This window comes from Cherax quadricarinatus, chromosome 49 (assembly GCF_038502225.1).
Source record: "Cherax quadricarinatus isolate ZL_2023a chromosome 49, ASM3850222v1, whole genome shotgun sequence".
Lineage (NCBI taxonomy): Eukaryota > Metazoa > Arthropoda > Malacostraca > Decapoda > Parastacidae > Cherax > Cherax quadricarinatus.
Genome location: NC_091340.1, coordinates 22724857 through 22744888, shown reverse-complemented (window position 1 = coordinate 22744888; position 20032 = coordinate 22724857). Strand labels below are relative to the sequence as shown.

The 20032-nt window shown below is 45.5% G+C and overlaps 1 protein-coding gene across 1 annotated transcript in view; it reads right to left on the bottom strand.

Moving 5' to 3' along the window:
- Positions 1-20032, bottom strand: part of LOC128697066 (uncharacterized) — a 233916-nt gene that overhangs the window by 69000 nt on the left and 144884 nt on the right. Inside the window, exons 5-6 of the mRNA XM_070095253.1 lie at positions 18887-18955; positions 16788-18560 (exon numbers count right to left, since the gene is read on the bottom strand). Coding sequence (XP_069951354.1) covers positions 16788-18560; positions 18887-18955 — 1842 coding nt within the window. The remainder of the gene's footprint in view (positions 1-16787; positions 18561-18886; positions 18956-20032) is intronic.

Here is a 20032-nt window from a genome sequence, read left to right as displayed (position 1 = left end):
AAGAGGTTCCTTCACAGACTTTTTAAGGAAGTCCGATAAGATGCCTGTAAGATCAGCAAGATTCGGGATAAACCGTGCATAAAAATTTACAGAACCAAGAAAGCTACGCATGAGTTTCTTGGTTTTGGGGAATTTAAATTCTAATAAAGCTTTGATCTTACTGGGGAGAGGCTGCAGAGAGTTATTAGAAAGTATCAGTCCAAGATATCTAATCTTGTTATACCCAAGGAAGCATTTCTTCGGCTTGGCAGTGAGGCCATGTGAGCGTAACCTACGCAAAACTGATGTTAATGTTTGGATATGTTCGCCCCACGTAGATGTCATTACGTAAATGTTATCAAAATAAACTGAAACATTTGGCATATTACCCAAGACCTTTCTCATCAGTCTCACGTAGGTAGCACAGGCAGTTACCAAACCGAAGGGCATAGTTCTATATTGCATCAGTCCTTGGTGTGTAGGAAAAGTGGTGTACTGCTTAGAAGAAGGATCTAACATTACGTGATGATATGCCTGCGCAATATCAATCTCTGAAAAGAAGGAAGAGTCATAAAATTTGTGTAGATCGCTATCTATTAAGGGCATAGGCTCAGCATCCCACCGAGTTATAGCATTAAGGCCTCTGAAGTCAATAGCAAGTCTATATGAATTATCCTCCTTCTTAACCATGACTACTGGTGAACAATATGAAGATACTGAAGGTTCAATGATCTTTAGTTTTAACAATTTGTTTACCTCTCGGTCAAATGCATCCCTAAGGTGAACTGGAACTGGGTATAATTTCCGTTTGATAGGATTGTCCGTCAATAAGTCAATCTTATGGACTACCGTGGAGGAAACACCTGGAATATCAGTAAAGACGTCTGAAAAGTTACTCACACATTGAAGTAGTTCATGTCTCTTATGGTCATACAAAGATTCATTAATATTAATGTTGGTTGCGCTCGAGTGGTCAAAAGTCACCAAGTCATGTAGTTCTTCATCATAGTCTAAGTTAGAGGTGTCAATTACGCACACTTTACATTCTTCAGTTGTCTTATCAAAGTTGTGTGGAAAAACTAAGTCAAAGTTGTTAAGGCAGTTAACCGAATTTCGTCGGTAATATTTCTTAAGGATGTTGATATGATAAAGCTTAGGTTTCCCCTTGACTTCTATGAGGTAGTCAACTTTCCCACAAATTTTTAATACTTTATATGGACCTTTCCATGCTACTAATAATTTATTTGACTTGATAGGCAAAAGTACAAGAACTTCATCACTTACTTTAAAACTTCTCTGACTTTTGGAATCAAAATATGTTTTGTACTGGTCCATTGACAAGCTTAGGTTTTTCGAAACTATGTCAGAGGTCTCCTCAAGTTTGGATCTAAGGTCAAGGAGAAACTGGTAAGAAGACTGAACCTCAGCATTTACCTCCTCATTAGTCCATAAGTCATGAAGGATGGACAATGGGCCTCTGGCCTGTCTACCATAGAGAAGTTCAAAAGGTGAAAACCCCAAAGAGTCACTGGGAACTTCCCTCATGGCAAACAAAGCACAGGGTAGGTAACGATGCCACTCCTTAGGTTTAAGGGAGCAAAGTTTTCTTAAAATGGACTTGAGAATCGAATGCTGGCGCTCAATCCTCCCATTACAGCTGGGATGATAGGGTGTGGTGAAGAGAGGCTTCACTCCCAGAAGTTGGTATAGATGTTGCATTAAGTCAGATGTGAATTGTGTCCCACGGTCAGACAAAATTTCTCTAGGGATGCCCACTCTGGAGAAGATGGACAAAAGGGCTTCAGCCACCTCTGTAGTAGTTATGGCCTTTAAGGGAACGGCTTCAGGGAAACTCGAAGCATAATCAACTAATGTTAATATATATCTATGTCCCCCAGATGAAAGTGGAGATAAAGGACCAACGATGTCAATAGCTACTCTTTCAAACGGTACCGTAAAGATAGGCATTTTGACCATAGGTACTCGCCTGGTACCTCGGGAGGATGACAGATGGCAAACTTTACACGATCTACAATAGGTAGTGATATCTGAGGACATTTTTGGCCAAAAATAGGTTTCCCTAATTTTATTTAAGGTTTTACGACGCGAGAAATGTCCAGCCACTAGCAGGTCATGAGCCATTTTAAGAACAGTCTCTCTGCATTGACTTGGAACAACTAAGATGGAATAGTCAATCTCATCTGAATTTAATTTGATTACTGACTTGTACAAGATACCTTTTATATATTCAAATTTATATGAAAAGTTTTTCCTTTGGATAACTTGATTTTGTTTAGCGGCATTATGGCAATTCTGAAGAGAAGGGCAATTACGTTGTAACTTGACAAAGGAGTCCTTCGATATATCTAAAGGCTTAAAGTCAGGGAAAATCAAAGGATGGACAGTAGGAAAAATCTGGGCTTTGGTCTGAGCCCTAGTCAAGACATTTATGGTATCGGAGGTGATATCTTCACTTTCATCTAACAAGTGAACCGGTGATCCTACTACCTCGCTTTCGAGAGTAGCATCACTGGTTTTTAATCCCACATGAATCTCACGAGACATTGTCTCATCTGAACTTTCGAGGGGCTTTTCTGACTCTACAGGAAGAGGATCTGAAACACTTATATCCATCTTTGGTGATGAAAGGTCAACCTCAGAAGGAAGAATGGCACCTTTTACATTACCTATTAGTACGGAGCAAGAAGTGATGGGAGCTAGTACGGCTTCAGACCAACCTGTGAACCATTTAGACCTAATGTATCAACAGATGGTAGGAAAAGTGTCTGTACGGCCCAAGTAGTCTGAAAGTATAGCATAGGAATGAGTTTCTTTAAGGTTAGGGAACAGCTTATCAGAAATGACTATACATGTGCATCTAGTGTCTCATAAAATGGTGGATACATTAAGTCCATTAACTGTTCCTGAACAGAAGGGTGCTTGGTCATTACAGTCTTTAAAACATCTTCCAACTTTTTGGACCTTCTTAGAAGGACAATCTGGACGTTTATGTCCCTTAACACCACACAAATGACAAACAGGAATAAAAGAAGTCATTTTACTTTCCACTAGAGGCTTTGATTTCTTAAGGTCTGATGAACCCTTGCCCTTAGGGTTCGATCCCTTTAGGTCTTTATAGGAATTGTGAGCCTCAGCATACAGGTCAGCAGCCTCAGCAACTTCCTCAGCTTTAATCAGGTTACGTTCTCTAATGAATGTTCGTATCTGGTGAGGAAGAGCTGTCAGGAACTGGTCAGCAACCATGAAGTCTCGAAGAGATTCATAACTGTGATCAATTCCTGAACTCTCTATCCAAAAGTCGAACAAACGAAAGAGTGTTACCTGTAACTGTTGAAAGTTCTGGCCAGGCTGTAAGGTGGCATACCTGAAATCTTTCCTGTAAGAATTAGTGGTTTTTTGATATGCTTTAAGGATTGCCTTCTTTAGTAGGTTATAATTACATATGATATCCTGCGACAAAGTTGCATAGATATTCAAAGCTGTACCAGAAAATAACATTCCTAACCTGGTAGCCCAGGTGTCAGCAGGCCATTCACAGAGGGTAGCGGTATTTTCAAACCTGATAATGTATGAAGTTATGTCTTCCCCCTCTGTGAAGGGAGGTAAATTAGGTGTTGGAATATGTGCACTGACTGCACGTTGTTCCATTACTCCTTCCTCTAATTGTTGTTGTGTAAAAGTTAACTTTTTATTCTCCAATTCAAGGCGAGATTTTTCGAGTTCGCGATCCTTTTTTCTCTCTATTAACTCATGCTCTCTAGCTCTTTCCTCACGTTCTCTAGCTTTTTCCTCAACTTCTCTATCATTTGCTCTTTCCTCAAGTTCTCTTAATTTAACCTGTTCTTCACGTACTCTAGCTCTTTCCTCACGATCAAGTCTATCACACTCTTTTTGGTCTTCTCGCTCTCTTTCTAACTGTCTTTCTTGGATTTCTCTCTCAATTCTCTCTCTCTCCTTTTTCTCCTGTCTTTCAAGGTTTTCTTTCTCCTTTTTCTCTTCTCTTTCGATTCTCTCTCTCTCCTTTTCTTCTTCTCTTTCCCTTTCTAACTTTCTTCTCTCTCAGTTCTCTCTCTTTCAAGTCTTTCCTGGATCTTAGCACTAATGAAAGATTCTAAATTTTTCCCTGTTATTCCTAACTTACTTCCAGCGTTCATCCAAAACTGGTATTCATCCATGCTTGCAAGAATAACTTAAACTATCAGGGGAAATGAAACGGGTATTAAAGAAAACGGAGGGTTCAATTCCTGCTCCGCTCAAACTGTAAATAAACCAGAGGGCTCGATCCCTGCTTCAATTAAACAATATGTATTAATGAAAACGAAGGGTTCTATGCCGGCTCCGAGCAAACAGTAAGTAGAATGGGGTCACTTGACCATCCAATCTTCTCACCAACAAATCAAGAGTGTCCTATGACAGTTCCCTTGATATAATAAAGAGCTCAATGAAACAAGTTGTCACTGGAAAATCTCGGGTCCCTAGAGTCTAATCCTCCAAAGTGTTTCAAGCTCACAACAATTAGGTGGCAGAATTAAATATTATATCCTGCCTGACTTGACTTACAATAAATTGAGACTATAACAATCACCAAATCTTTTAAATACCTGTACTGTAGTCCTACCATAGAGAATGATTACTCATGGCTGGTGGTAACCGTCTGTGGTATGCGGAGTTGAAGTTCCAATGGTAGATTCGAGATGGAGTTGAATCTTGATTCAGTAGAGTTGATCCTGGCAAGGTCGCCACTTGTGAAGGCTTACTCAGCCCTGTAACAACTTCAGACAGTATTACTCAGGCTGGCTCCTCCTCAGGAAAATTAATGAATAGAAAAAGAAATAATAATTCACAAAGATAAACACTATTTATTAAATCAAACATAAAACAACAAAACATGAAAGGTATATCCTATTTGAAAGAAAAATGAAAAATGAAATGAATAAAATAACATTTGAACTCAACGCTAATATCTACAAGGGTGTCTGGTGTTGGTGACACTGTTGTTGAAACCGTAGCCGTTGCTGATGATAAGGGGGGGGGAGGTCGCAGGAGTTGGTGACCATCCACTGGCTAGTTCTTCACAGAGAATCGCCGTGATTATTATCCCGATGACAGGAAAGCAGATTCTTTACCGCTGCAATGCTGTGGAGTTACGTCCTGCACTTTCATACAGGTGCACAGGTAGTTCAATACAAAATGGAGAAGTCTCTGGACGTTAGTCCTTCTCCTGTTCTGCTCGTTGATTGCCAGGTGACCCTCTCTGACATCCAAGCTGGAAAGACAGACAGGTTACCCACTGCTTAAATAATCACTCTCCATGGTAAGTCTGATACTTAAAAGATGTGGTGATTATTACAACAGTCAACATAGAGCAAGGCTGAAAAGACTAAGTTTATTATTGGTCAAAAGTGAAGCTTTTAACCAATAAATCCACTAGAATACAAGGCAGGCATGTACTTACAGTAGTGTTGGGAGCTGTGAGTCGAGTGATTTACTGTTTGACCAGAGCCCCACACGTCACCTTTCGAGGGGGGGGGGAAGAGGGAGGGGAAGGGATAGCGGGAGCTAGACTGACCCTACGTTAACAAGCAGCCGGCAATCAAACTATCACTTTAGGGGTGGGGGAGAAAAGGCGGGAAAAACGGGAGCGTGACTCACCCTACCTTAACTAGTAGCCGGCAATGAAACTATCACTTTCGGGGAGGGGGAAGAAAGGCGGAAGCTTGACTTACCCTACCTTAACTAGTAGCCGGTAATGAAACTATCGTTACTATATCTCTACTCCTATCTATTGAACTTTTCCCTCACACTGAGTATACCTGGTAAAGTGTATGGTAGAGTTATTATTGAAAGAATTAAGAGTAGGCCGGAGAATAGGATAGCAGATGATCAAGGAGGCTTTAGGAAAGGTAGGGGGTGTGTGGACCAGGTGTTTACAGTGAAACATATAAGTGAACAGTATTTAGATAAGGCTAAAGAGGTCTTTGTGGCATTTATGGATTTGGAAAAGGCGTATGACAGGGTGGATAGGGGGGCAATGTGGCAGATGTTGCAAGTGTATGGTGTAGGAGGTAGGTTACTGAAAGCAGTGAAGAGTTTTTACGAGGATAGTGAGGCTCAAGTTAGAGTATGTAGGAAAGAGGGAAATTTTTTCCCAGTAAAAGTAGGCCTTAGACAAGGATGTGTGATGTCACCGTGGTTGTTTAATATATTTATAGATGGGGTTGTAAGAGAAGTAAATGCGAGGGTCTTGGCAAGAGGCGTGGAGTTAAAAGATAAAGAATCACACACAAAGTGGGAGTTGTCACAGCTGCTCTTTGCTGATGACACTGTGCTCTTGGGAGATTCTGAAGAGAAGTTGCAGAGATTGGTGGATGAATTTGGTAGGGTGTGCAAAAGAAGAAAATTAAAGGTGAATACAGGAAAGAGTAAGGTTATGAGGATAACAAAAAGATTAGGTGATGAAAGATTGAATATCAGATTGGAAGGAGAGAGTATGGAGGAGGTGAACGTATTCAGATATTTGGGAGTGGACGTGTCAGCGGATGGGTCTATGAAAGATGAGGTGAATCATAGAATTGATGAGGGAAAAAGAGTGAGTGGTGCACTTAGGAGTCTGTGGAGACAAAGAACTTTGTCCTTGGAGGCAAAGAGGGGAATGTATGAGAGTATAGTTTTACCAACGCTCTTATATGGGTGTGAAGCGTGGGTGATGAATGTTGCAGCGAGGAGAAGGCTGGAGGCAGTGGAGATGTCATGTCTGAGGGCAATGTGTGGTGTGAATATAATGCAGAGAATTCGTAGTTTGGAAGTTAGGAGGAGGTGCGGGATTACCAAAACTGTTGTCCAGAGGGCTGAGGAAGGGTTATTGAGGTGGTTCGGACATGTAGAGAGAATGGAGCGAAACAGAATGACTTCAAGAGTGTATCAGTCTGTAGTGGAAGGAAGGCGGGGTAGGGGTCGGCCTAGGAAAGGTTGGAGAGAGGGGGTAAAGGAGGTTTTGTGTGCGAGGGGCTTGGACTTCCAGCAGGCATGCGTGAGCGTGTTTGATAGGAGTGAATGGAGACAAATGGTTTTTAATACTTGACGTGCTGTTGGAGTGTGAGCAAAGTAACATTTATGAAGGGGTTCAGGGAAACCGGCAGACCGGACTTGAGTCCTGGAGATGGGAAGTACAGTGCCTGCACTCTGAAGGAGGGGTGTTAATGTTGCAGTTTAAAAACTGTAGTGTAAAGCACCCTTCTGGCAAGACAGTGATGGAGTGAATGATGGTGAAAGTTTTTCTTTTTCGGGCCACCCTGCCTTGGTGGGAATCGGCCAGTGTGATAATAAAAATAAAAATGAACTACAATTACATATTCACTTTTATTTTTGTAACATCGGTTGGTCTAAATAAAAGTTGTTTGGCTTTTTGAGGGCTCCCGGGAACATAACCATATTTTTCCTACAAGTTTTTCAGTTCATCTAACATGGTTTTACCTAACATGGCATTTTCAGGAACGTAACTACCGAGGTTTTGTGGGCGAGGGGCTTGGACTTCCAGCAGGTGTGCATGAGCATGTTTGATAGGAGTTAATGGAGATGAATGGTATCTGAGACCTGACGATCTGTTGGAGTGTGAACAGGATAATATTTAGTGAAGGGATTCAGTGAAACCGGTTATTTTTATATAGCCGAACTTGAGTCCTGGAAATGGGAAGTACAATGCCTGCACTCTGAAGGAGGGGTTCGGGATATTAGCAGTTTGGAGGGATATGTTGTGTATCTTTATACATATATGCTTCTAAACTGTAGTGCTCTGAGCACCTCTGCAAAAACAGTGATTATGTGTGAGTGAGGTGAAAGTGTTGAATGGTGATGAAAGTATTTTCTTTATGGGGATTTTCTTTCTTTTTGGGTCACCCCGCCTTGGTGGGAGACGGCCAACTTGTTAAAAAAAACATTATTATTTTTATTAACACTAGTATTAAGTAGTCTGTAAGTATTAGGTTTAGTCTGCCCAAATTGCCCTGTCATAATAGTGCGTTTCTTTGTACTTAAATCAGAATTATTATGCATTGTAAACATTGCAAAGAAATAAAATATTCATCTTTATCTTTATGCACTGTAAGCTGTCAGTGGCCTTTATAAACCCAACAAAGAAAAATAAAGGATCCTAAAATTGGGAACAGCATTTCTTCCTCCTCTCTTTTTTTCTGTCCCTGCCTTCCTCTCTTTGTTCTGTCCCTGCCCTCCTCTCTCTGTTCTGTCCCTGCCCTCCTCTCTCTGCTCGGTTCCTGCCTTCCTCCTCTCTGTTCTGTCCCTGCCCTCCTCTCTCTGTTCTGTCCCTGCCCTCCTCTCTCTGTTCTGTCCCTGCTCTCCTCACTTTGTTCTGTCCCTGCCCTCCTCTCTCTGTTCTGTCCCTGCCCTCCTCCCTCTGTTCTGTCCCTGCCCTCCTCTCTCTGTTCTGTCCCTGCCCTCCTCTCTCTGTTCTGTCCCTGCCCTCCTCTCTCTGTTCTGTTCCTGCCCTCCTCTCTCTGTTCTGTCCCTGACCTCCTCTCTCTGTTCTGTCCCTGCCCTACTCTCTCTCTGTTCTGTCCCTGCCCTCCTCTCTCTGTTCTGTCCCTGCCCTCCTCTCATTGTCCTGGCCCTGCCCTCCTTTCTCTGTCCTTTCCCTGCCCTCCTCTCTCTGTTCTGTCCCTGCCCTCCTCTCTCTGTTCTGTCCCTACCCTCCTCTCTGTGTTCTGTCCCTGCCCTCCTCTCTCTGTTCTGTCCCTGCCCTCCTCCCTCTGTTCTGTCCCTGCCCTCCTCTCTCTGTTCTGTCCCTGCCCTCCTCTCTCTGTTCTGTTTCTGCCCTCCTCTCTCTGTTCTGTCCCTGCCCTCCTCTCATTGTCCTGGCCCTGCCCTCCTTTCTCTGTCCTTTCCCTGCCCTCCTCTCTCTGTTCTGTCCCTGCCCTCCTCTCTCTGTTCTGTCCCTGCCCTCCTCTCTCTGTTCTGTCCCTGCCCTCCTCTCTCTGTTCTGTCCCTGCCCTCCTCTCTCTCTGTTCTGTCCCTGCCCTCCTCTCTTTGTCCTGTCCCTGCCCTCCTCTCTTTGTCCTGTCCCTGCCCTCCTCTCTTTGTCCCGTCCCTGCTCTCCTCTCTCTCTGTTCTGTCCCTGCCCTCCTCTCTTTGTCCTGTCCCTGCCCTCCTCTCTTTGTCCTGTCCCTGCCCTCCTCTCTCTCTGTTCTGCCCCTGCCCTCCTCTCTTTGTCCTGTCCCTGCCCTCCTCTCTTTGTTCTGTCCCTGCCCTACTCTCTTTATTCTGTCCCTGCCCTCCTCTCTTTGTCCCATCCCTGCCCTCCTCTCTCTGTCCTGGACCTGCCCTCCTCTCTCTGTCCTGGACCTGCCCTCCTCTCTCTGTCCTGGACCTGCCCTCCTCTCTCTGTCCTGGACCTGCCCTTCTCTCTTTGTTCTGTCCTTGCCCTCCTATGTCCTGTCCCTGCAATCCTCTCTTTGTCCTGGCCCTGCCCTCCTCTCTTTGTCCTGGCCCTGCCCTCCTCTCTTTGTCCCATCCCTGCCCTCAACTCTCTGTCCTGTCCCTGCCCTCCTCTGTCCTGGACCTGCCCTTCTCTCTTTGTTCTGTCCTTGCCCTCCTATGTCCTGTCCCTGCAATCCTCTCTTTGTCCTGGCCCTGCCCTCCTCTCTTTGTCCTGGCCCTGCCCTCCTCTCTTTGTCCCATCCCTGCCATCAACTCTCTGTCCTGTCCCTGCCCTCCTCTCTCTGTCCTGGACCTGCCATCCTCTCTTTGTCATGTCCCTGCCCTCCTCTCTTTGTCGTGGCCCTGCCCTCCCCTCTTTGTCCTGACCCTGCCCTCCTCTCTTTGCCCTGTCCCTGCCCTCCTCTCTCTGTCCTGGACCTGATTTCCTCTCTTTGTCCTGTCCCTGCCTTCCTCTCTTTGTCCTGTCCCTGCCCTCCTCTCTTTATTCTGTCCCTGCCCTCATCTCTTTGTCCTGTTCCTGCCCTCCTCTGATTGTTCTGTCCCTGCCCTCCTCTGATTGTTCTGTCCCCACCCTCCTCTGTTTGTCCTGTCCCTGTCCTCCTCTCTTTGTCGTGGCCCTGCCCTCCCCTCTTTGTCCTGACCCTGCCCTCTTCTCTTTGTCCTATCCCTGCCCTCCTCTCTCTGTCCTGGACCTGCCCTCATCTCTTTGTCCTGTCCCTGCCCTCCTCTCTTTGTCCTGTCAGTGCCATCCTCTCTTTATTCTGTCCCTGCCCTCCTCTCTTTGTCCTGTTCCTGCCCTCCTCTGATTGTTCTGTCCCTGCCCTCCTCTGTTTGTCCTGTCCCTGCCCTCCTCTCTTTATTCTGTCCCTGCCCTCCTCTGTTTTTCCTGTCCCTGCCCACCTCTCTCTATCCTGGACCTGCCATCCTCTCTTTGTCCTGACCCTGCCCTTCTCTCTCTGTTCTGTCCCTGCCCTCCTCTGTTCTGTCCCTGCCCTCCTCTCTCTGTTCTGTCCCTGCCCTCCTCTCTCTGTTCTGTCCCTGCCCTCCTCTCTCTGTTCTGTCCCTGCCCTCCTCTCTTTGTCCTGTTCCTGCCCTCCTCTGTTTGTTCTGTCCCTGCCCTCCTCTGTTTTTCCAGTCCCTGCCTTCCTCTCTCTATCCTGGACCTGCCCTCCTCTCTTTGTCCTGACCCTGCCCTCCTCTCTCTGTTCTGTCCCTGCCCTCCTCTTTGTCCTGTCCCTGCCCTCCTCTCTCTGTTCTGTCCCTGCTCTCCTCTCTTTGTTCTGTCCCTGCCCTCCTCTCTCTGTTCTGTCCCTGCCCTCCCCCCTCTGTTCTGTCCCTGCCCTCCTCTCTCTGTTCTGTCCCTGCCCTCCTCTCTCTGTTCTGTCCCTGCCCTCCTCTCTCTGTTCTGTTCCTGCCCTCCTCTCTCTGTTCTGTCCCTGACCTCCTCTCTCTGTTCTGTCCCTGCCCTACTCTCTCTCTGTTCTGTCCCTGCCCTCCTCTCATTGTCCTGGCCCTGCCCTCCTTTCTCTGTCCTTTCCCTGCCCTCCTCTCTCTGTTCTGTCCCTGCCCTCCTCTCTCTGTTCTGTCCCTGCCCTCCTCTCTCTGTTCTGTCCCTGCCCTCCTCTCTTTGTTCTGTCCCTGCCCTCCTCTCTGTTCTGTCCCTGCCCTCCTCCCTCTGTTCTGTCCCTGTCCTCCTCTCTCTGTTCTGTCCCTGCCCTCGTCTCTCTGTTCTGTTCCTGCCCTCCTCTCTCCATTATGTCCCTGCCCTCCTCTCATTGTCCTGGCCCTGCCCTCCTTTCTCTGTCCTTTCCCTGCCCTCCTCTCTCTGTTCTGTCCCTGCCCTCCTCTCTCTGTTCTGTCCCTGCCCTCCTCTCTCTGTTCTGTCCCTGCCCTCCTCTCTCTGTTCTGCCCCTGCCCTCCTCTCTCTCTGTTCTGTCCCTGCCCTCCTCCCTTTGTCCTGTCCCTGCCCTCCTCTCTTTGTCCTGTCCCTGCTCTCCTCTCTCTCTGTTCTGTCCCTGCCCTCCTCTCTTTGTCCTGTCCCTGCCCTCCTCTCTCTCTGTTCTGTCCCTGCCCTCCTCTCTTTGTCCTGTCCCTGCCCTCCTCTCTTTGTTCTGTCCCTCCCGTACTCTCTTTATTCTGTCCCTGCCCTCCTCTCTTTGTCCCATCCCTGCCCTCCTCTCTCTGTCCTGGACCTGCCCTCCTCTCTCTGTCCTGGACCTGCCCTTCTCTCTTTGTTCTGCCCTTGGCCTCCTATGTCCTGTCCCTGCAATCCTCTCTTTGTCCTGGCCCTGCGCTCCTCTCTTTGTCCTAGCCCTGCCCTCCTCTCTTTGTCCCATCCCTGCCCTCAACTCTCTGTCCTGTCCCTGCCCTCCTCTCTCTGTCCTGGACCTGCCGTCCTCACTTTGTCATGTCCCTGCCCTCCTCTCTTTGTCGTGGCCCTGCCCTCCCCTCTTTGTCCTGACCCTGCCCTCCTCTCTTTGCCCTGTCCCTGCCCTCCTCTCTCTGTCCTGGACCTGATCTCCTCTCTTTGTCCTGTCCCTGCCTTCCTCTCTTTGTCCTGTCCCTGCCCTCCTCTCTTTATTCTGTCCCTGCCCTCATCTCTTTGTCCTGCTCCTGCCCTCCTCTGATTGTTCTGTCCTTGCCCTCCTCTGTTTGTCCTGTCCCTGCCCGACTCTCTTTATTCTGTCCCTGCAATCCTCTCTTTGTCCTGGCCCTGCCCTACTCTCTTTGTCCTGGGCCTGCCCTCCTCTCTTTGTCCCATCCCTGCCCTCAACTCTCTGTCCTGTCCCTGCCCTCCTCTCTCTGTCCTGGACCTGCCATCCTCTCTTTGTCATGTCCCTGCCCTCCTCTCTTTGTCGTGGCCCTACCCTCCCCTCTTTGTCCTGACCCTGCCCTCCTCTCTTTGCCCTGTCCCTGCCCTCCTCTCTCTGTCCTGGACCTGATCTCCTCTCTTTGTCCTGTCCCTGCCTTTCTCTCTTTGTCCTGTCCCTGCCCTCCTCTCTTTATTCTGTCCCTGCCCTCATCTCTTTGTCCTGCTCATGCCCTCCTCTGATTGTTCTGTCCCCACCCTCCTCTGTTTGTCCTGTCCCTGCCCTCCTCTCTTTGTCGTGGCCCTGCCCTCCCCTCTTTGTCCTGACCCTGCCCTCTTCTCTTTGTCCTATCCCTGCCCTCCTCTCTCTGTCCTGGACCTGCCCTCATCTCTTTGTCCTGTCCCTGCCCTCCTCTCTTTGTCCTGTCAGTGCCCTCCTCTCTTTATTCTGTCCCTGCCCTCCTCTCTTTGTCCTGTTCCTGCCCTCCTCTGATTGTTCTGTCCCTGCCCTCCTCTGTTTGTCCTGTCCCTGCCCTCCTCTCTTTATTCTGTCCCTGCCCTCCTCTCTTTGTCCTCTTCCTGCCCTCCTCTGTTTGTTCTGTCCCTGCCCTCCTCTGTTTGTTCTGTCCCTGCCCTCCTCTGTTTTTCCTGTCCCTGCCCACCTCTCTGTATCCTGGACCTGCCCTCCTCTCTTTGTCCTGACCCTGCCCTTCTCTCTCTGTTCTGTCCCTGCCCTCCTCTGTTCTGTCCCTGCCCTCCTCTCTCTGTTCTGTCCCTGCCCTCCTCTCTCTGTTCTGTCCCTGCCCTCCTCTCTCTGTTCTGTCCCTGCCCTCCTCTCTTTGTCCTGTTCCTGCCCTCCTCTGTTTGTTCTGTCCCTGCCCACCTCTGTTTTTCCAGTCCCTGCCTTCCTCTCTCTATCCTGGACCTGCCCTCCTCTCTTTGTCCTGACCCTGCCCTCCTCTCTCTGTTCTGTCCCTGCTCTCCTCTCTCTGTTCTGTCCCTGAACTCCTCTCTCTGTTCTGTCCCTGCCCTCCTCTCTCTGTTCTTTCCCTGCCCTACTCTCTCTGTTCTGTCCCTGCCCTCCTCTCTCTGCTCTGTCCCTGCCCTACTCTCTCTGTTCTGTCCCTTCCCTCCTCTCTTTGTCCTGGCCCTGCCCTCCTTTTTCTGTCCTGTCCCTGCCCTCCTCTCTCTGTTCTGTCCCTGCCCTCCTCTCTCTGTTCTGTCTCTGCCCTCCTCTCAATGTTCTGTCCCTGCCCTCCTTTCTCTGTTCTGTCCCTGCCCTCCTCTCTTTGTACTGTCCCTGCCCTCCTCTCTTTGTCCTGTCCCTGCCCTCCTCTCTTTGTCCTGTCCCTGCCCTCCTCTCTTTGTCCTGTCCCTGCCCTCCTCTCTTTGTCCTGTCCCTCCCCTCCTCTCTTTGTCCTGTCCCTGCCCTCCTCTCTTTGTCCTGGACCTGCCCTCCTCTCTCTGTCATGTCCCTGCCCTCCACTCTTTGTTCTGTCCCTGCCCTCCTCTTTTCATTCTGTCCCTGCCCTCCTCTCTTCATTCTGTCCCTGCCCTCCTCCCTCTGTCCTGGACCTGCCCTCCTCTCTCTGTCCTGGACCTGCCCTCCTCTCTTTGTCCTGTCCCTGCCCTCCTCTGTCCTGTACCTGCCCTCCTCTCTTTGTCCTGGCCCTGCCCTCCTCTCTTTGTTCTGTCCCTGCCCTCCTCTCTCTGTCCTGGACCTGCCCTCCTCCCTCTTTGTCCTGTCCCTGCCCTCCTCTCTTTGTCCTGGCCCTATCCTCCCCTCTTTGTCCTGTCCCTGCCCTCCTCTGTATTTTTTGTCCCTGCCCTCCTGTCATATATATATATATATATATATATATATATATATATATATATATATATATATATATATATATATATATATATATATATATATACATACCATCCATCCGACTTACGACCTGCTCGGCATATGTCCACTCGACTTACGACCGTGCATCTGGCAGCTGGGCTGGGCCGGCTGATGCACACCACTGTACAATATTTGACAATACTCGCGGCGGCAATGCGTCATGCAGGCAGCATCAGTTTGAGTAAGCCTGTCCTATCAGCTGCATCATACTGTATTAACTGTATTAACTGGACAGTAAATTTCACCATGGTCCCTAAGATGAAGTCTGAATCTTGCACTGGAGATTGTGGCAAGAAAGGCCCTTACTCTCGAACTCTCTATTTGTTTTCACTGTTACACATAAACCTGTCTGTATCTGTCTGCCTATATATCTGTGTATCTCTGTGTCTGTTTATCTGTCTACCTGTGTGTGTCTGTCTTCATGTCTACCTGTGTGTCTTTGTCTAGCTGTGTGTGTCTTTCTGTCTACCTTTGTGTCTGTCTACTTGTGTGTGTCTTTATGTCTACCTGTGTGTGTCTTTCTGTCTACCTGTGTGTCTGTCTGTCTACCTGTGTGTGTCTGTCTACCTGTGTGTCTGTCTGTCTACCTGTGTGTCTGTCTACATGAGTGTCTTTCTGTCTACCTGAGTGTCTTTCTGTCTACCTGTGTCTGTCCTTCTGTCTGCTTGTCTGTCTCAGAGCCACTCATTAAGAGTGTAATTGGTCTTGAAGATTTATTTATTTATTTATTTATTTATTTAAAAATTTGTGCACACATACAGAGGTACAAAAAATACAGAAAAGAGCAGTATGCCAAAGCCACTTATACTATGCATAGCATTACGGGCTGGCTTAAAATTAACTTAAGATGAACTAAGCAATGATGACATCGGTGATAAAACTTTAATGTAAACAGGTTACTATAAAGCACAAGTGAGTATTACAAAGACAGGTCATATGGTTGTATGCATTGTTGTACATTCAGTAGAATGGAGTATTCTGTTAGGTAGTGTATTTAAAAAATAATAAAGTTAGATTGGGTTTTAGGTTTAACATTTATGTGATATAATTGTGAGAAACATTTAAGATATACAATTTATAAGGTTCAGTTATTCAGTATTTATTTGGTTTTGGGTGAGTAAGTGATCTTTGAGAAGAGACTTGAATTTATAAACAGGTAGTGTTTCTTTTATATTTACAGGTAATGAGTTCCAGATTTTAGGGCCTTTTATGTGCATTGAGTTTTTGCATAGTGTGAGATGGACACGAGGAACATCAAAGAGTGATCTGTGCCTTGTGTTATGGTCATGTGTTCTGTTGAGGTTGGCAAGGAGATGTTTGAGGGGAGGGTTAATATCAGAGTTAAGTGTTCTAGCTGCCATATTAATAATGATAATAACACAATAATAATCACTGAGGCGCATTAAATGTGTATAAAACGTTAATATAGACATTTTGCTTAATCCATCTATGATTTCTTTTTCAAAATTATATAATAAACATGCTACATAACATATAAACATATAAATTAACAAATATGAGATGTTTTTCTGGCCGGCTTAACAGAGTGAACGGGAATCATTCGTGTCCGGGCTGGTAATAACAACAACAACAACAACAACAACAACAACGTTTGTTTACATAACTTGCCAACCTTCTACACACTCATTCGTTTATTCATTTAATCTTGTTTACTCACCTCTCACTCTACATTAAGACTACAGATATTTTAAGGTAAGTAATGAGTGGACACGATTATAGTTTAATAATAATAATATTATTAATATTAGTACATATGTATTATTGTAATAATAATAATAATTATTATTAATATTAGTACATATGTATTATTGTAATAATAATAATAATAATTATTAATATTATTATTAATTTAGGGCACTGGAGCACAGATCCACTGTATAGCACTTTGTCTGGATTATTTGGGTTATCCTAGATAATTTATACTATGTATGATAACTTTACTGGCTCCCTTATCTTCATGTGTTAGTGTGACTAGTTAATCATTCAAGTTGGACAGAAACATCTTCGTAAGTTTCTTTCTCCTATGTGCGGGTTATTTGTGTACTGTGTAAAATGTTTGTCTCTAGTCATCAGCTTCAAGAAGATAGATCCAGAACACTTTCTTGATCTGATTTGAACCCTGCTTATATTAATTATATTAAAGTTTGCTTTATTAACATTAACCATGTCGATCCACATCATATTAACATTCATACTTATGTTCTCATTAGCATGTTCTATGTCAATGCCCACCACTACCAGTCTTATAATAAATTATTACAGAAATCCTCAAAATGCAATAAATCATGAAACAAATTATGTACGATGCCAAGGAATATGAACCATGGCACTGTAGTTAACTAATTAAACAACTGTCTAGTTGTTAGTTGTAAGGTAATTAAAGGTTGCCTGAAATGGTCTGAGTAACCAGGAGTTCTCTATTAACTGGTCAGTTAATGCAAGTCAAGTCTTGACTGCATGCAGTTTGTCACTGTAACCAGTCACTACTACTACTATTAGTAGTGCTACTACTACTACTACCACTGGTACTATTGCTACTTGTTATGGTGGTAGGATAGGCTCATTATGAGCCATGTAACAGACAGATCTAGCATATAGGATCTCATGTCTTACCAGTCTTTCATCAGGAGTGTCTGTCATGGGTGCTGTGTCTCTCATGTTGGTGAGTTTGTCTGTTAGTGTTGTCATGGTGTTGTGATTCTGTGAACCTCTGTTCACTCTCTTGCTCATAGTCTGTGTTGTCTCCACCAGGTTGCCTGCTCTCCTGTCATTCTTCTGCTCGCCAACTCCCTCCTGTGCCCTCACTTTTAGCAGCTCTGTGGATTTTGCTTGTGCTACATTCCTGGCATGTATTTTAGCTAGGTACCAGGGTCCTGGTTGTGGCTTCTGCTTCAGGAGGTCAAGCAAGGCTTCCACTTCTGCATCATCCATGCTGCTTGCTATGATGTCACCCTGCTTTTCTGAACACATAGCAACCAGCTGAGCTGTTAAATACAGAATTTCCGTGGGCAAGACTTGAGCCAGGTTCTCAACTAGCTTTCTGTCTCCCTGGCTTGTAATGGCCTCAGCGACTCTGCTGATGTTATACTGCTCAAAAGTCTTCTTTTCTTTTTCTGTCTCAAGGTTCTTCATGAAATACAGTAAACCTAAATAACAGATTCGAGGGAATGTGGATATTCTGTATTGTGTGGGAATGGTATACCTGCAGCTGAGATATGGGTATCTGCTAACATCATCTGCTATCTGGTCAATAGAACTGAGCTCTCTGGTGAAAGCTTCATGTAAACCTTCCAAGTGGGTCCTGGCTGCTTCCCTGACAGCAACACCAAACCTGACAGTTTTTCCCCTGAAATTTATGTACACCATTCTCATTTGTTCCAAGAGGCTTGCAGACCAGCGGCTAAGGTGAAACTCTACTTCCAGCTCATCTATTGGTATTAAGTCTACCCTTTCAGTCTTTAGATCAAAATGACCTTGTTTATTGATGGCTAACACCTGTCCGATCACTTCATCCACTCTGCTATTTGTAGCTTCTCTTGGCCAGTTGATAGCTGCTAGTATTCTCTTAACCTCATCTAGTTTGATGACAGTCCCGGACTGGGACAAGGCTGCACAGATCCTTTTGTAAATGTGCTCAGCTAACAACTCAGTTCTACTCCATGAGGGAGCTAAGGCATACACAGCTGTACTGATAATGAAGTCATTGGATCCTTTCATTTCAGAAACAGGTGGTAATGTCGGCCTGGTGAACCCCATAACAGCACTGTAAACTGACAGTCTAATCAATATTACCTCCTTATTCAGCATTTTATGGATCCATGGGAATAATAAATACAAGACACTAAGTGTCTTGACATACCAAGGGACAGACTCAATAGTTAGAAGTTCATTAATGTCTGCGCTAGGGCCCACCACACACACGTCAGCTTGTATAGATACTAGAGTCGCTGAATATTCCTGTCGGAGGTGCCACTCTGAAGACTGCCAGAGATCTGGAGGGTAGAAACATTTTGTCCCTACTATGTGGTCGACAGCCTGTGCTACAGCAGTCAAGCAGGCACTACTGCCCTTTACAAACACTAGACAATCAAATTGTTCATCTCCCAGAAAGATGTCTCCCAGCCCTGCAAACACTACTACCCTTGAAGAGGCAGTTCCACCACCAACACTGCAATGAGGCATCTTGTAACGGTCGTCAGGAAGGTCACTGTTATAGAGGATCAGAACATCCCAGTGCCGCCCCTGTAACCATGTCTTGAGGCTCTCCACAAGAGTGTAACAATAACCTATAACATCCCCACTAACTGTTGGACTTCCTCCTGAGTCCACAAGTTCAGAAAATAGTTCAGCCAGATCAGAATCCTGAAGATGAAAGAGCATTCTTCCCTGAGAAGAACACAGATGATTATATTAATTATCTCTCCTTCTACTACCACCACTACCAATATTACTACTATTACTAATAGTGATGAAAACAGTAATAAAATTAATCAAATCAAATATATAATTTTCCCTAAAAATCAGAATATAATTATCAAGCAATTAAAAAAATTTAGAATCAACGATATAAAAAGCCCACTTCTGGTTAGTATGACTTTGTAAATGGTCCAAGTCGGACCGAAACGTCATCGTAAGCTCTTCTCTTCTATGTGGGGGTTATTTGTGTATTGTTATTTATAAAAAGCCCAAATTTTTCTCCAAAAGTGGCCTACCTCGTTTTGAGTTTTGAGATGTGCCTCCTGCGGCAAGAACACTGTCGGCGCCGACACTCTCACCACAGACTGAAAACCGTGTAATGGTAATATGTCAGAATACATCAGGATACATAATGATACAAACAATACATAAGTGATTAATGAACCTATCATGTCTTCTGTATGCTTTCCTAAGATAACTTAGTCATTGTTGTTGCTTCTGTCCATGGTGCTGCAACACTGTGTCCCATAATTTTTAAAGGGGTGGACCAGTAAGCCAGTAGAAGGCCTCAGTCAGATGACCAAAAGCTCCAGCTGTGGGTCACTATATGACTAAGACCCAAGTCAGGAAACACTGGTCCTGTTTCCTGACAAACCTTACCTAATCTCACCTAACTGTGCCCCCAAACACACCCATACTTCTATTTTCTATCAGCTTAAAGTTGGATACAACTCAGCAAGGGAACTCTCTACTGAACTAAGCAAGGTTGTCACTGCTGCAACAGAGACTTACACATCCTCCTTATCTCACAATTTATGCCAGTTGTCAGTGAATGGGATTGCCTAGACAGCAACACCTGTCTAGGCAATAATTTACACCAGTTGCCCTAGTTATACCTTCACTGCTCACTCCTCTCCTAAGAAAAATGCAACATAAAACTGGGACCTTCTCTGTGGGGACTTAAATGAAAACCACCTGCTGCCTGGCCTTCAGGTGGGCACTATAATAACAGTCTACCTGGTACAATAATTACAGTCTACCTGGTATAATAATCACAGTTGACCTAACACAATAATCACAGTCTACCTGGTATAATAATCACAGTCTACCTAGCACAATAATCATAGTCTACCTTATACAATAATCACAGTCTACCTGGTACAAAAATCACAGTTTAACTAGCAAAATAATAACAGTCTACCTAGCACAACAATCTAACTTAACACTAACTGGAGTGATGCTAGATCTAGTGTACACAGAGTTGCCTGGCAGAGCTAAAACATTGCTGACAGCTCCCTGCTGATGGGGTCCCCACTGATGGGGTCACTGCTGACAGGGTCCCCACCACCATCACTGTGACAGCCAATCACAGCAAAACACAGAAATGATTCACAAAAGAATGACTCACATACTGATGGAAATGAAACAGATGAAGGAATAAT